Source organism: Diabrotica undecimpunctata, chromosome 1 (assembly GCF_040954645.1).
Source record: "Diabrotica undecimpunctata isolate CICGRU chromosome 1, icDiaUnde3, whole genome shotgun sequence".
NCBI classification, from domain to species: domain Eukaryota; kingdom Metazoa; phylum Arthropoda; class Insecta; order Coleoptera; family Chrysomelidae; genus Diabrotica; species Diabrotica undecimpunctata.
Window position 1 is genome coordinate 35576358 of NC_092803.1, and position 14466 is coordinate 35590823.

The following is a 14466-nucleotide window of genomic DNA, read 5'->3' on the forward strand; positions in this document are numbered from 1 at the left end:
CTCCAGTCGTCCCTATCCATCGCCTTCCTCCGCCAAGCACCTATTCCCATATTTCTCATGTCTTCATCGATGTTATCAAGGAACCTTGTTTTGGGTCTTCCTCTTCTTCTCTGACAAATGGGTCTATTAAGGAGCACTTTTCTAGCTGGGTCATTTTGTTCCATCCGCATTACATGCCATATTCACCTCAGACGTCCTATCTTAATATGTTTTACGATATCTGATTCTTGGTATATTCTATAAAGCTCTAAGTTGTATCGTCTTCTCCATACTAAATTGTCATTCACTGATCCATAGATTCGCCTTAGTACTTTTCTTTCGAAACATCCTAATATGTTTCAATTACCACAAGAAAAACTAAAAAAGTAATTAAACGTTCAAAAAATAATAACACCATGGAACCGAATAAAATGCCTACGAAATCACTATTAACCGAAAACCATATTAATATACTTGTAAAAGTATTCAATGAAATCAACAATACTGGGTAAATTCCGAAATAATAGTTAATATCTGTGTTTATCTTATACCCAAAAAACCCGACGCAATGAAATTTGAAGAATTTAGAAGCATAAACTTGATCAACCATGTTTTAAAATTGTTTTAATTGTTAAAAAAGTTTTAAAATAAACCAACTGGGATTTAGAAAGACTTTGGCAATAGCAGTGGCATTATTTACCTGTACAAACACTCATATAATGATGTCGAGATGTCAACTATGGCGCATTTCTGTCTAGTTAACTTTAAGAAAACCTTCTATAAAATACAACACAAAAGGCTTGCAAACATTTTTTTTAAATGCTGTATTGCCATATTCTAGTAAGAGACTAAGAAGACTCTAAAAGTGCATTCAGTTTCTGGTACTCCAAACGGAGTAAAGTAATAAAACATAATGACGGTATTAGATTATTATTTTATTATTTTTAGATTCCCTTGCCGAGTAATTTATCAAGATGTTTGCTTTGCAAGTTTTAGAAGGCACAGTGGTAAAAATTTGAATTCGGTTTCGCCAGGTAGAAATCGTTTGATTTCTCTTTTTGTTTTTAGATGGCGTAGTTACGTCCATAAATAGTTATTTTAATAACTATTGTTTTAGGACGGGAAAGATTTTTATTTTGATTCAGAGCAGTGGATATGCCGCTCTGAGGAGACCTAAAGAGGTCGAAATACGTATAAGCAGCTTGCTGCTGCCCTGTATCGAAACAAAAATTTAATACCGTCATTATGTTTTATTACTTCACTACGTTGGGAGTACCAGAAACTAAATTCACTACGAATTTTGACCATGATGAACGGCATGTGGAATGCAATTTTTAGATTCCCTTGCCGAGTAATTTATCAAGCTGTTTGCTTTACAAATTTTAGAAAGCGCAGTGGTAAAAATTTGAATTCGGTTTCACCAGGTAGAAATCGTTTGATTTCTCTTTTTGTTCTAAGAAAGATTTTTGGGCCTATTCTTGATGAAGCAGCAGGACAATATATCATAAGAACCAACAAAGAGTTCGACGAATTATATCCAGATTCTTAAATTATAAAATAAAAAATGTCCAGAACACTCCAGTAGGCAGGACACCATAAGAGATATTCTGACGAAAGAAGAAGAAGAAGAAGTAAGGCATATATGGGAAGAAGTCTCAATTGGAAGAAGACCACGTGGACGACCTCGACTCCGGTGGTGGGATACTACAGCAGTAGACCTTAAAGCTATGGTCTTTGAGCATTGGATGAATTTTGCTCAAGGCGGAGAGGACAATGTCTCATATATTAGTGTAATTCAAATGACGAGTTCCTTAGGAAGCTATTTATCACAGTTAGAACTTTCCCCTTCTGAGAAACAACTACAAAGTGTTGATAATTCTGAATAAATCGTTAATTTACTTTGCTAAGAAATTGAACTAAATTGATTAGAGATTATAGGGTCAGTCGGTCTTGTAAGTTTTCCAGACTAGGCCAGAAAGGGCCTCTATTTTGTACCCCCTTAAATTATGGTTGTGATATAGGAATAGGTTTGAGCATATCTCGTTGGACCGCTTTTTGGTCGGCACCTGTCTTAAGCAGATATTTAAACTTTTTGCTCTCTATGCTCACTCGTTCTTATTCGCTAAAACCTTATTGTTGTTGCTGAGCTTTTTCAATTCTTTCTGTTTATCTTCAAACGAATGGTCTGTAATCTGTAATTATAAAATTTGATAGTTTTCAAATAACTAAGACGACTTTGTCTGTTTTTTCCTGATCCAATATTTCCTCACCAGAAGATCAGTCCGGGCATTTATTGAATTGTAGACAATTAAACAATATTTCCTTATATCTTCTTGTTGTTCTCCTTCTTTTTATGTAGACTACTCGGTCTGTTTTTCAATGTGCCTCCAGTAAGTTGTTATTCCATCGTTTACGTGGTCTTCTTACTGATCGTGTTCCTATTAAGGAACCGTCTCTTGCCATCTTTACTACTTTATTTGATATTATTCGGTTTATATGATCGTTCCATTCTACTCTTCTTTTCCTTACCCAGTCGTTGATGTTGTTCACCTTGCATCTACGTCGTATATCTCTACTTCTAGCTCTGTCCCATAGTGGCTTACTATCAATTTTTCTAAGTGTTTTCATTTATGCTGTTTCTAGCATCCTTTTTGTCCTCTCTGTGTCAGGTCATGTTTCTGCCGCGTATGTCATTATTTGTCTATGACTGTTTTGTTAATTCTGCCCTTTATTTATTTTCTGATATTTTTATTTCTCTATATTGTTTCATTCATGCAACCTGCGGCTCTGTTTAGCTAGATACTGTCTAGATATTTAAACTCCAAACTTCCACTTGTTATATAATCTGACCTTCCAGCTCCAATTTACATCTTAGTAAATTTGCTGTTGTAACCATGCATTTTGTCATTTTTTGGGAAATTAACATGTTTAGCGGTTATATTAAATTGGTGCAGCATACGTTGTAAATCATCTTCACTTTGAGAGAGTAGTGCTTTCTCCCATTTGGTTTCCTTTTTTAGGTCTCACTTTTTGATTATTTCATCCATAATCAGGTTGAACAATAGAGGACTCAGGGAATCTCCCTGTCTGATCCCATTGCCAGCTTCAATATGGTCAGTTAGTTCTTCTTCTACTTTTACTTTTATTGTGTTGTTTTGGAAGATATTTTCGATCGTTTTGATTATTCCTAAAGGTCTCTCTTTAAAAATCTCTCTTGCGTACAATAAGTGGATAACGTCCTTCAATTTGACCCGATCAAATGCCTTCTTAAGGTCCACAAAACATAGATATGCCGGTTTATTGTATTCTAATGATTTCTTTTGCACTTGCCTCATTATAAATATAGCGTCGTCGGTGCATGATCTTCCCGACCTAAAACCTTGTTGTTCTTCTGTTAGTGTTACAATTTAATTTAATTTATATGTTATTACTTTGGTTGTTTTGTTATTACCTCATTTCGACCTATAATATTATTACTTTACATTACTTCATATCAACATTTGCACACATCAATGAAACTTAAAATTGGTTACCAAAATGGGGAATTAAGTAACTCCCAGATCTATTCGGTAAAAAGAAAGTATTTTCGAATCTCATGAACCAAAAACCATAAAAAAAGTTGTTAATATTGTTCTGAAGCTATTTTCTTGTGGCATTTTAAAGTAATTACTATTTAAATGGGAATAAGCCACAATTAAAGGTTAAAGTACGTTTATTGACGTTTCAATTTCCACTTCAGAAATCTTTCTCAAAATACAAACATTGGTAAATTAAACAAATTTTTGTTTTTTTGTTACTTAGTGCAAAAAGAAGAAATCAGAAGAAACCACTTCAGAAATCGTTCTCAAAATACAAACATTGGTAAATTAAACAAATTTTTGTTTTTTTGTTACTTAGTGCAAAAATTCTTCTAATAATTTAATTTTATCTGACTCATTTATATTGACAATTCAGACATGCATTATACATTTTAAAGTAGACGACTTTAAAATGATATTGCCAATATTGTTGAGTTGCGCTCCTGGGACGACTTTACTTATAAGATAGTTCATTCGATTATATGAAATCAACTTTAACTTGAGAATATCCATCAGAAAAGATCATAGCATGTAATTCGTCTTTAAAAAGACAAATACATGCCATGATGACAGTAAATTAAATTATTTAATTAAATTATTAAATGAATTTTTACACTAAGTAACAAAAAAACAAAAATTTGTTTAATTTATGGCTTATTCCCATTTAAATAGTAAAAGTTGTTATGTTAAATAACAATTGTTATGTTATCTTAAATAAAGTGACCAAAGTATTATTATCAGCTGAAAATCAGAAAATATATGCGATGAGACGGACTACTAAATGACTTATTTAATAAACTAAATCAAGAAAGTGTAGTATGATCGACAAATTTTCAAACATAAGAATTAACATATTAGGTACTCATTCAAAAATCTCGTATTGAATATATGGAAAAATTTGCCTCCCTGTATATATTTAAGTAGCTATTAGTTCTCCTAATTTAACATATATCTATTTTTGCTAATTAATATTATAATATATATTATATGCATTTGCATAAAATCCTATAAACTGTGCTTCCCTAAGCAGACGATTTGTTCTCACTAAAGATGATTGAAGTAGTTGTCTCTACTTGCTTAATTATTTTTATTTCCCTACTCTTGTTTTATTTTTTGTTTGTAAAACCACACAATTATTGGAGAGAAAAGGGAATTTTTCAAGAGAAGACAACGTACTTATTCGGAGATGCTTTGAACTTTGTTTTGGCTAGGGAAAGCTTTTCCGAGTTGGTTTTGAGGCTCGGTAGTAAACTTCAACACGCCAGGTAAGAAGTTGTATTAACATCCCAATTGTTTGTACCCTCTTAACAAATATTAATGGTTCAAAAAACTTTACATTTTTATGTTTTTATATTTCATATACTTACACATATTTCCTATGTTTAATTATCATGCGTGTATTTATAGCAGATTTCTATATTTATATTAGTTAGCAGTATATTTTATGTATATTTATTTCTTTAATATTTGTTATTTAATTTGTGATTCTATTTGTAGTTTAAGCCTTTGACTTTTTTAATAAGGAATTTTCTCGGGAATAATTGGTCTTCGTTCACTTTCTATAGATAATTCTTTTTTCCTTGTGCATTTATTTATTGGAACCTCAACAGTATTATTTGTACAGAAACAATTATTACAGTTCATTGAAAAGTTACATTAGAGTTGTATTTTTGAAAAGACGTAATTTTTTTTTTTTTTTTTTTTGATGTGTTGGGGAGTAAGAATCAGCTTAAGTTTAAGTTGGTGGGTGGCCGCCGTTGTCTCCCGGTCGTCATCTTTGAAAGATGGCTTTCTTGTGTAGTTTTTTTTTATTAAATTTTATTAATTGTTTGTTCGTTGTACCCATTGTTTACTGCTATTTGCTTAATGTTATTTAATTCTGTCTCAAAGTTGTATTTTGACATCGGAATTGACATCGGAATTTCTATTAATTTATGTAACATGCTATGATAGGCTGCCAGGTTATGTTGTGTAGAAAGGGATGATGAATTGTGTATAGTCGTGTCAGTATGGGTGGGTTTATGAAATACGGAGAACTCATGTTATTTTTAAGTCTGATTCAAATCTAAAAAATTAATGGATTGATTTTGTTCTATTTCTATTGTAAATTCAATATGACTATGAAGTGAATTAATACACGATAAAAATTGGTCAAGTTGTCTGTTAGATCCTGTAAAACATATCAATGCATCGTCTACGTATCTCCACCAATATAAAAACTGTTTGAATACGGGATGTTTTGAAATCTAAATCTCTAGATGATCCATAATAATTATGTGACTGCCCAAAAATTTACATCGGTCAAACTAGTAGAACCTTTAACAAACGTATAGCAGAACATAAAAGGGCTTTAAATAATAGGAAAACAGATTCTACATACGCACTTTACCTTCTAGATCATAATCATTCTTTTAATGACGAATTTCAAATTCTTCACATCCAAAATAAAGGCCTTAAGCTTATTAGAATCTATGGAAATTAACAAATTAAAAAACACAGACATAATTCTAAACGACTAACTTGAGACAAACAGTTCTCCCCTCCTCAACCTATTTCATTAAAAACTATAAAGTCTAAACGCATACCAAAAATAGATCACTTGAATCAAGTGTTCCCAAACCTACCGAAAAATCGGTAGATCTACCGATTTCGACGTTTTTCTACCGATCTACCGAAAAAGTCTTAAATTATACCGATTTTTATATTCAGATAGAAATTTTTACTTATTCTTAAATTTGAGAAGAAATATGTAAGAGACAAAACAATTTTTCTTCCGATACGTGTAATTTGCATTGAGCATTTTTGTGTATTCACGAAAACGTGTGAAAACATTCAAAAATTTATTCTTAAATGATACCTAAGCGGTACTTTACAAAGTACATGATGTCATAAAAGCTAATAATGCAATAAATGAATCCAAATCCATTGTGATCCCGACCGCTTGGTTCTGGGAATTTGTCAAGTTAGGAACAACGCATAGAATATAGAACAACCCCTCCCCTAATCTATGGTCGCATAGTTAATCTAAGCTTCCGAGTGCACCTCACGTAAAAACTCGGTAGTCTGTTTGTTGTATAAATATTTCCTTGTAATAAGGTTTTATACTCGAGTTTTCGTTTCTCGTATAAGGTGAGGTGGTATAAGTATTCGATTCCTAGTCACAGACTCATTTAAAGATTTAAATTTCAGTCAGTTGGGGTTGTGAAGTCGTAACGTCGTGTTATTATATTAGTAGCTTAATTTTTTATTGTACGTGTAACAATAATTTAATAGTTATGTCGTCCTTAATTTTTTATTGTACGTGTAACAATAATTTAATAGTTATGTCGTCAAGTTCTGAAAGTGATTCAAACCTAGGTGAAACAAGTAGCAGGTCTCTAGAAAGAAGAAAATATATGCAGACATACAAAAAGCAATGGGAGAACAATTTAAAATATTCTGGGTGGATAAAACACAGTAGTAAAGGGGTTAATTTTGCATTTTGCTCTTGTTGTGCTAAACATGTGCTAAAATGTTAGTTCTGTTACTGATGCTGTTGATAAACACGCTAATCACAAAATCCATATGGACAAGGCTAAAGTCATGAAATCTCAACCAAAACTGCAATTTGATCGTATTACTAATAAATCTGAAGATCAAAGAAAAGGTAAGTCAGTCATAACGTTTATGTATTTGAATTTTCAGTTTGTTATATTTAAAAAAAAAATTTCAGCTGAAATCAGATTATGCGCTTTCCTTGTAGAGCATAATCTACCATTTACAATTATGGATCATTTACCCGATCTCTTGAAAACTATTAATCCAGATGTGATTAAGGAGTTGAAATGTGCTAGGACAAAAAGCCAGAATATAGTCGAGAAAATAATAGGAAAAGATAGTTTTGAGATTTTAAGTGAAGATTTAAGACGAAAAAAATTTTCTCTAATAATAGATGAATCGACTGATCTTTCCACCACCAAGCATTTATGTTTAGTCGTAAGGTATGAAAAAAACTATGTTATTCAAGATTCCTTTCTGTCTCTCATACCACTAGCCTCGGCAGATGCAAATACTCTTTTTCAAGCTGTGCTAAGTTTTTTTGCTGAACACAATATTCCTTACAAGGATAATCTCATTGGTTTTGCATCTGATGGAGCTAATGTTAGGATGGATTCTAAACATTCTTTCATGACTCTTTTAAAAAATGAAATCCCTGAAATTTTTATCATGAAATGTATATGTCATTCTTGCCACTTGCGTGCATCTTACGCATGCGAAAAATTGCCAAGATTTGTTGAGTACTTGCGAGATATTCATAATTATTTTTCTTCAAGTCCTAAACGCATTTCTCAATATAGAGAATTTCAATCATTCTGTAATGTTATTTTTCATAAAATATTACATCCGTCCCAAACTCGCTGGCTTTCCGTACATGCTGCAGTATCGCGTATATTGGAACAGTATAATGCGCTGAAGTTATTTTTCACAGATGCTGTTCAGAATAACGAATTACTTGCAGCTGAAAATACCTTAGTTAAACTTAATGATGTTACTACTCTTTTACCGTCGCCTAAAATCCATTTAGTGTATTCCAAAATCTGTTCAACTTAAAAAACATTGTTCGACTGTTTTTTAAAAAGAGAATGTATTTTGGACAAGTCAATCGAAAACATTGATTTTAAAAATTCTACGAATTATTTAGATCTTGAACAAAAATATTTTATGGCGCGAGGGTACAAAATATTTTTCATAATCATACAGATTTAACTCCAGAACAAAAACATTTATTTCAATTGAGATGTCTTGACTTCTACATTGAAAGTTGCAACCAAATTGTTAAAAGAATGCCCCTAGAAAGCAATAAGCTAAAAGAACTGTCTATTATAGGTCCCGCAAAAGTTAAATCTGGTGAAATTTCATCTATTGCGCATATGTGTGGCTTATTCCCTGGACTAGTCCTATCCTCGACCTCTACCAATATTCCAATGCAGGTAATTGACACTGAGTGGCATCTATTGCGAATTACGGAAGAAATAAAAGATTTACATGAAGATGTAGAACAGTTTTGGAAGGGTGTTACGAAATTTAAAAATGGCGACGGAACACCAACGTTTTCTCACTTAACAAGTTTCATTTTAAACCTTCTATCTTTGCCATAGTTCTCAGCAAATGTTGAGCGAATATTTTCTACTATGTGAATATACTTAAAACCAAACAGAGAAATCGGTTATGAACGGAAACAATAACGGGTATTTTACACGCTAAAAGATATATAGCTCGAGAAGGAGAAAACACCTGTTATAGTTTTGAAATTGAAAAATCACTAATTTCCAAAATATCAAAAGATCGTTGGTATGAAAAAGAAAATGAATAGGCTTTCTAATCATTTTTTATTTTATGTTTTTTAAGTTAATAAGTCGATTTCTCTGTTTTGGATGATAAGGTCTTTTGTTATAATTAGACTTCGGCAAATATGCATATTGCATATTTCGCATATTGTGCATATTTTATGCAAATATTTCATATTTTGGCATATTTGTATAAAAGTTTGCATAAAGTGCATAAAAGTTCAGATTTTTATACTGTATTTGAAAATTTTTAAACATACCAATTTATTTCAATTCTTGTATAAAATTTTGTAGTCATTTTAATCAAGAAATGATCTAAGTACGTAATCTCTACAGGTACAAAACATTTACAATTTCAAAGAAGATCAATTTAAGTAGCCCTCAACATTCTTAGAAAGTCTCGGTCACTGAGGCATTCAGTTATTGGATAATCGCTAAGGGTTCGCTCATTTGCATTTTATGATCTAATCCCCAAATCTATCTACAATTTATTGTATCTTAACAGCAGGTAAACGGCTAATAGTTTTGTTCCTAATTTAGGGATTTTCCAAAATCTCCCAGTTTATTGAATTAGGTACCTAAACATTTCTAATTTGATGCTCAGATTTGTAAATCATTTTTGTTTTGATATTCAAAGAGTAAACACTCGTTGTGCGTAACAAAAAGGAAGATTGTGATTTTATAATGACTAAAACAACCAGTGCTTCAACTTGGATTAAACCTTATAAAGAGCTGTCTATGGATATGGGAAAAATCTACTGTTCAGTCTGTGGCAAAATTGTAAGTATCTAATATTTTCTATTAAATATCTAATATTTCATACATACAGGGTGTTTCCAAATGACACTTACAACGTTTGACTGTAGATACTTCTCGAAAAATTGAACAAAACGATATAGTTAATGAGGGGTCAAACTTATTTACTTTTCGAGATACAGGGTGTTAAAATTAAAAAAAATTAAATTCTTTTAGTTAATAACAACAATAACTTTAAAACCAATAAACGTATTTACTTGAAATTTAGTACTCGTAGGTTGTTTTTAAATGAAAAATAGCTTCCTTTAGTGAGAAAAAATTGTCCATGGTACAATACAATGGTGTGTATTTAGAAAAATTTTTCACCTTTACTTTTTTTTATGAACTCAGCTATTCTAAAACACAATTATTTTTATTGTAATTGAATTAACAAAAAAAAAACTTTTGTTGAATTTTAAAATAAGTTATATGATGTACTAATGGTTAGTAACAAAAACTAATTTGTGGATTAATACTGCATTTAAAACACTTAGCGAGTGTTTTTTTTCCAAACCAGTTATTTGATTAACCAAAAACACCTTGTATATTTTTATATTTTAAAGGTTGGGTTAAAATAAAGGTTTTTATTTTTATTTATAGATAGCATGTGAGAAGAAATTTCAGATAGACCAACATGTGAGAACTGCTTCACACATTGCAAAAAAAGGAAAAATAGGAGGAAAACATCAAACTTCAATGGCTAAATGTTTCCAATCTACTTCAAAAAAATTAGATGAGCAAGAAACTTTTAATGAAGACTTGTGTCGCGCATTAGTGTCTGCAAACATACCGCTTTCAAAATTAGCAAATGTAAATTTTAGTTCGTTTCTAAAAAAATATTGCAAACTTAATGTTCCAAGTGATCGGTCTCTAAGAAGAAATAATGTGAACGGGCTATACTCGTCGGTGTTAATTAATATTAAGGAAGAAATTGCAGATAATTATTTTTACATATCTGTAGACGAAACCACTGATTCCTCAGGAAAGTATATTGCTCATTTATTGATTGGTGTTCTTAAAGAAGATACCTTACCAAAATCTCATCTTATTTCATGCCAGCAACTTGAGAAAACAAATGCTTTAATAATTTCGCGTTTTATACAAGAAACATTAGCAACTTTTTTTCTTCCGACAACTATTCCTTCTAATAAATTACTGCTTATTTTATCGGATGCTGCTCCTTATATGGTGAAAGCAGGACAAAATTTAAAAATATTTTTCCCAGATTTAATACATGTTACTTGTGTAGCGCATGGATTAAACAGAGTTGCAGAGGAAATACGAAAAAAGTTTCCTCTTGTAAATACCATGATATCCAGTGTCAAAAAAGTATTTCTTAAATCTCCTATAAGAATTCAACTTTATAAAGAAATGCTACCTAACATTCCTCTTCCACCACAACCTAATTTAACGCGATGGGGAACATGGTTAGAAGCAGCTAATTTTTATGCAGATCATTTTGTTAAAATAAAGAACATAATTGATACGTTAACAGATGAAAGTTCCCAATCTCTTTTGGATTCTAAACAAACTTTTCAGAGTAACTTGCTTCAACAAGAACTTTCATTTATGAAATCAAATTTTAGTTTTGTTCAAAAAACAACTACTCAGTTAGAATCACCAAAACTGTCATTGTTCGAAAGTACAGCATTAATAAAAGAATTTGCGTCATGTTGTCGGAACGTTAGAGGTAATATTGGAAAAGATATTTTAAAAAAATTTGAAGCTACTATGGAAAAAAATAAAGGTTACCATATTCTTTCTGAAGTAGTCAGTGTTCTAGCTGGAAATATTTCGGAAACAATTAATTTAGAACCAAATGTTTTGGTTAGTTTGAAAAATGCTCCCGTTACATCAGTTGTAGTTGAACGAAGTTTTTCCATATATAAATATATGTACTTCTAAATAAGTTTATTCATACTTAAAAATGATGTAGTTACTTAAAATAAATGTAAATCTTAATGAATAGTAGGAAATATTTAGTTATGTACACTTTTTTTTTAAAAATAAAGTTGTTACTATATTACGATTTTTTTATTTATTTGTATGCATATTTTGTGCATTTGTATGCATGTATTTGTATGCATAAATATTTGCATATTTTCGGGTAAACACATGCATATTTATGCGCATATTTTCTACATTTTTATTTGCATATTTGCCGAAGTCTAGTTATAATCATCTTTATAAGAATTAATCAGTTAAGAGTTTAGATTTTAATCAGTTTGAGTTTATATTTATTTATATTTTTTTCTTAATAAGTGTTGATTGTTTTAGAGAATAAGTGTCTGATTTGTTTAAGATTTAATATCTTCTGTTACTTATTACAATATGTTTTTATTATTTTATTGTTATTGCAATGTTTCATTTAGTTTGAGATTATATTATATAATTTGAGAATTTATGTACCTAATATTTTAATAAGTGTTGAATGTTTTAGAGAAAAGTGTCTGATTTGTTTAAGATCTAATATCTTCTGTTACTTATTAAAATATGTTTTTATTTATTTTACTGTTATTTCAATGTTTCATTTAGTTTGAGATTATGTTATATGGCTTAAAATGAACATGACAAACAAAGTTTTTTAAGTCCTGTTTTTTTTCTCTCGTTTACTTAGTAGAATCCAGACCTTATTATTTATGTAGTATATGTACCCAATATAAATGTGGCAACCGTGACAACAGAGATACGCCTTATATTTCCCACTTCCTTACTGTTGGATGTTATTGCCAGCCAAGTACCAACGTGCCAGCAGTGTCAACCTTCTCGTTTTGAAGTTCAGTATCTCGGTTCTCATTTTTTTATTTTATTAGATTCAAATGAATAAACATATTTTATTTTTTTCTTAAATAAACGAATTGCAAAACATTATGAAATTTAAACAAAATATTATATTTTGAAAAATCTACCGATTTTACTCCACAATCTACCAATTTTTTTAAAAAATTCTACCGATTTTATTTTTTACATTTGGGAACACTGAGATAAAGGCACTCTGCCGAAACAGCTGTAGTGATAAGATTTTATAATAAATTTTATGTAAGGTTTGAAAACAACGTTTTCAGTGTTTTATTTTTAGATAAAATGAATTTCCATCAAGTAACGGTCGAATCCATTACTTATTTAAAAGAATGAATTTTGCTTGCTCAAATTAAATATCCCAAAAATCTGCCTTGTGCTGTTATAAATTTTGTTGCTATTGTCTATTTGTTACTGATTTTGTTTACATGATTTTGGCCTAAATCTTGGTTTTATTCTTTTTATTATTCTTTTTTTTTAGTTTGTAAGTTACATATTTGTAAACGATAAAATCGTTTTAACTAAGATGGTTTTAAGTCAGTTCTTCAGTTTCCTTCTAGCTAAATATTTTTACTAAAACAGTTTTTTAGCATTAATGTGATTTAAATTATAAGTTAACTGTTTGTTGGTGCGTATTATTTTTTCATGTAGGTATGCTCGGGTTTCATGTCCAATATAATCAAACGTACAAAAAAGGTTATTTCTTGTTTTTCCCTTTTAATCCATCATTTATATTCTGTCGTTAATAGATTACTCCAAATGACTGTATTATGTTTTGTCTGCTAAACATATTTACTGCCAGAACTCATTTGTGATCATGTAATTATTTTATTTATTTTATTGAAAAAACTGGAATCATTCGAGCTGTGGGTGTACAGAAGAATTCTGAAAATATCATGGACAGAACACGTCACAAACAAAGAGGTTCTGGGAAGGATGAACAAAGAAATGGAAATTTTAAATACAATAAAAACAAGAAAATTAGAATATCTCGGACATATTACACGTGGAGAGAAATACACCTTGCTCCAACTGATTACGCAGGGAAAGATCCAAGGAAAGAGAAGCATAGGGAGGCGTAGAATGTCATGGCTGCGCAACCTAAGAGAGTTGTGCGGATGTACATCAAATGAACTTTTCAGAGCAGCCGTCTCAAAAGTCCGAATAGCTATGATAATTGCCGACCTCCGCCGCGGAGATGGCACTTAAAGAAGAATTATTTTATTAAGCATATACATAAATGTCACTGGAGCGATTATGGTGTTTTTATAAAATTCCTTGACGGTCTAATTAGCACTTCCGTATATTTTTTCTTATTCTTGTATTTTTTTTAGATACTATGGCACATATTTATTTAACTATCCAATATTGATTGTTAAAGATCCGGACCTTATAAAGGATATAACAGTTCGGGATTTTGAGCACTTTACAGATCATAGTTCTTGGTTACCGGAAAATGTGGACCCATTATGGGGCAATAACCTGTTTTCATTGAAAGGTACGTAAAATAATAAATATATTTAAACTTAATCACAATATATTCATTTTTAAATTTAACATACCTATTAAGCTTCAAAACTACTGTATTAATCTCAACAATCTCATCGTGTCTCTTCATGCATTTGTGTTACCCGGTAAAAACAGCACTTACTTAATCCAATCGAACTATCCTCACGTTTTTAGTTCAGTATGAGTTAAATAAGGAGTTAAATGGGAAAAGAGAACAGTGTTGTCACAGACTAAATAACAATCAGAATGCCCACTCTCAGATGCCCTCTTTGAAGTGTGTCAGCACGCGATCGCTATATTTTAAAAGGAAACACAGACTCGGATTGAGAAATTTGTGACAATGTACGACAGAACTGTAATTTAAATTTTTAGAGATTAATAATTTAGTAAATTTGATATAATTTAATCTATTCTGTCTATGGTTACCATAAATAAATTAACCCAGATATTACTGAAACTTTTATTGTTAACATTTTGAA

The 14466-nt window shown here is 30.7% G+C and overlaps 1 protein-coding gene across 1 annotated transcript in view; it reads left to right on the top strand.

Moving 5' to 3' along the window:
- The first annotated feature begins 4575 nt into the window (after positions 1–4575).
- The window catches only part of LOC140438115 (uncharacterized), an 89360-nt gene continuing 79469 nt past the window's right edge, over positions 4576–14466 (top strand). The window contains exons 1-2 of the mRNA XM_072527858.1: positions 4576–4822; positions 13813–13976. Of these exons, the coding sequence (XP_072383959.1) occupies positions 4608–4822; positions 13813–13976 (379 nt within the window). The 5' untranslated portion in view covers positions 4576–4607. The remainder of the gene's footprint in view (positions 4823–13812; positions 13977–14466) is intronic.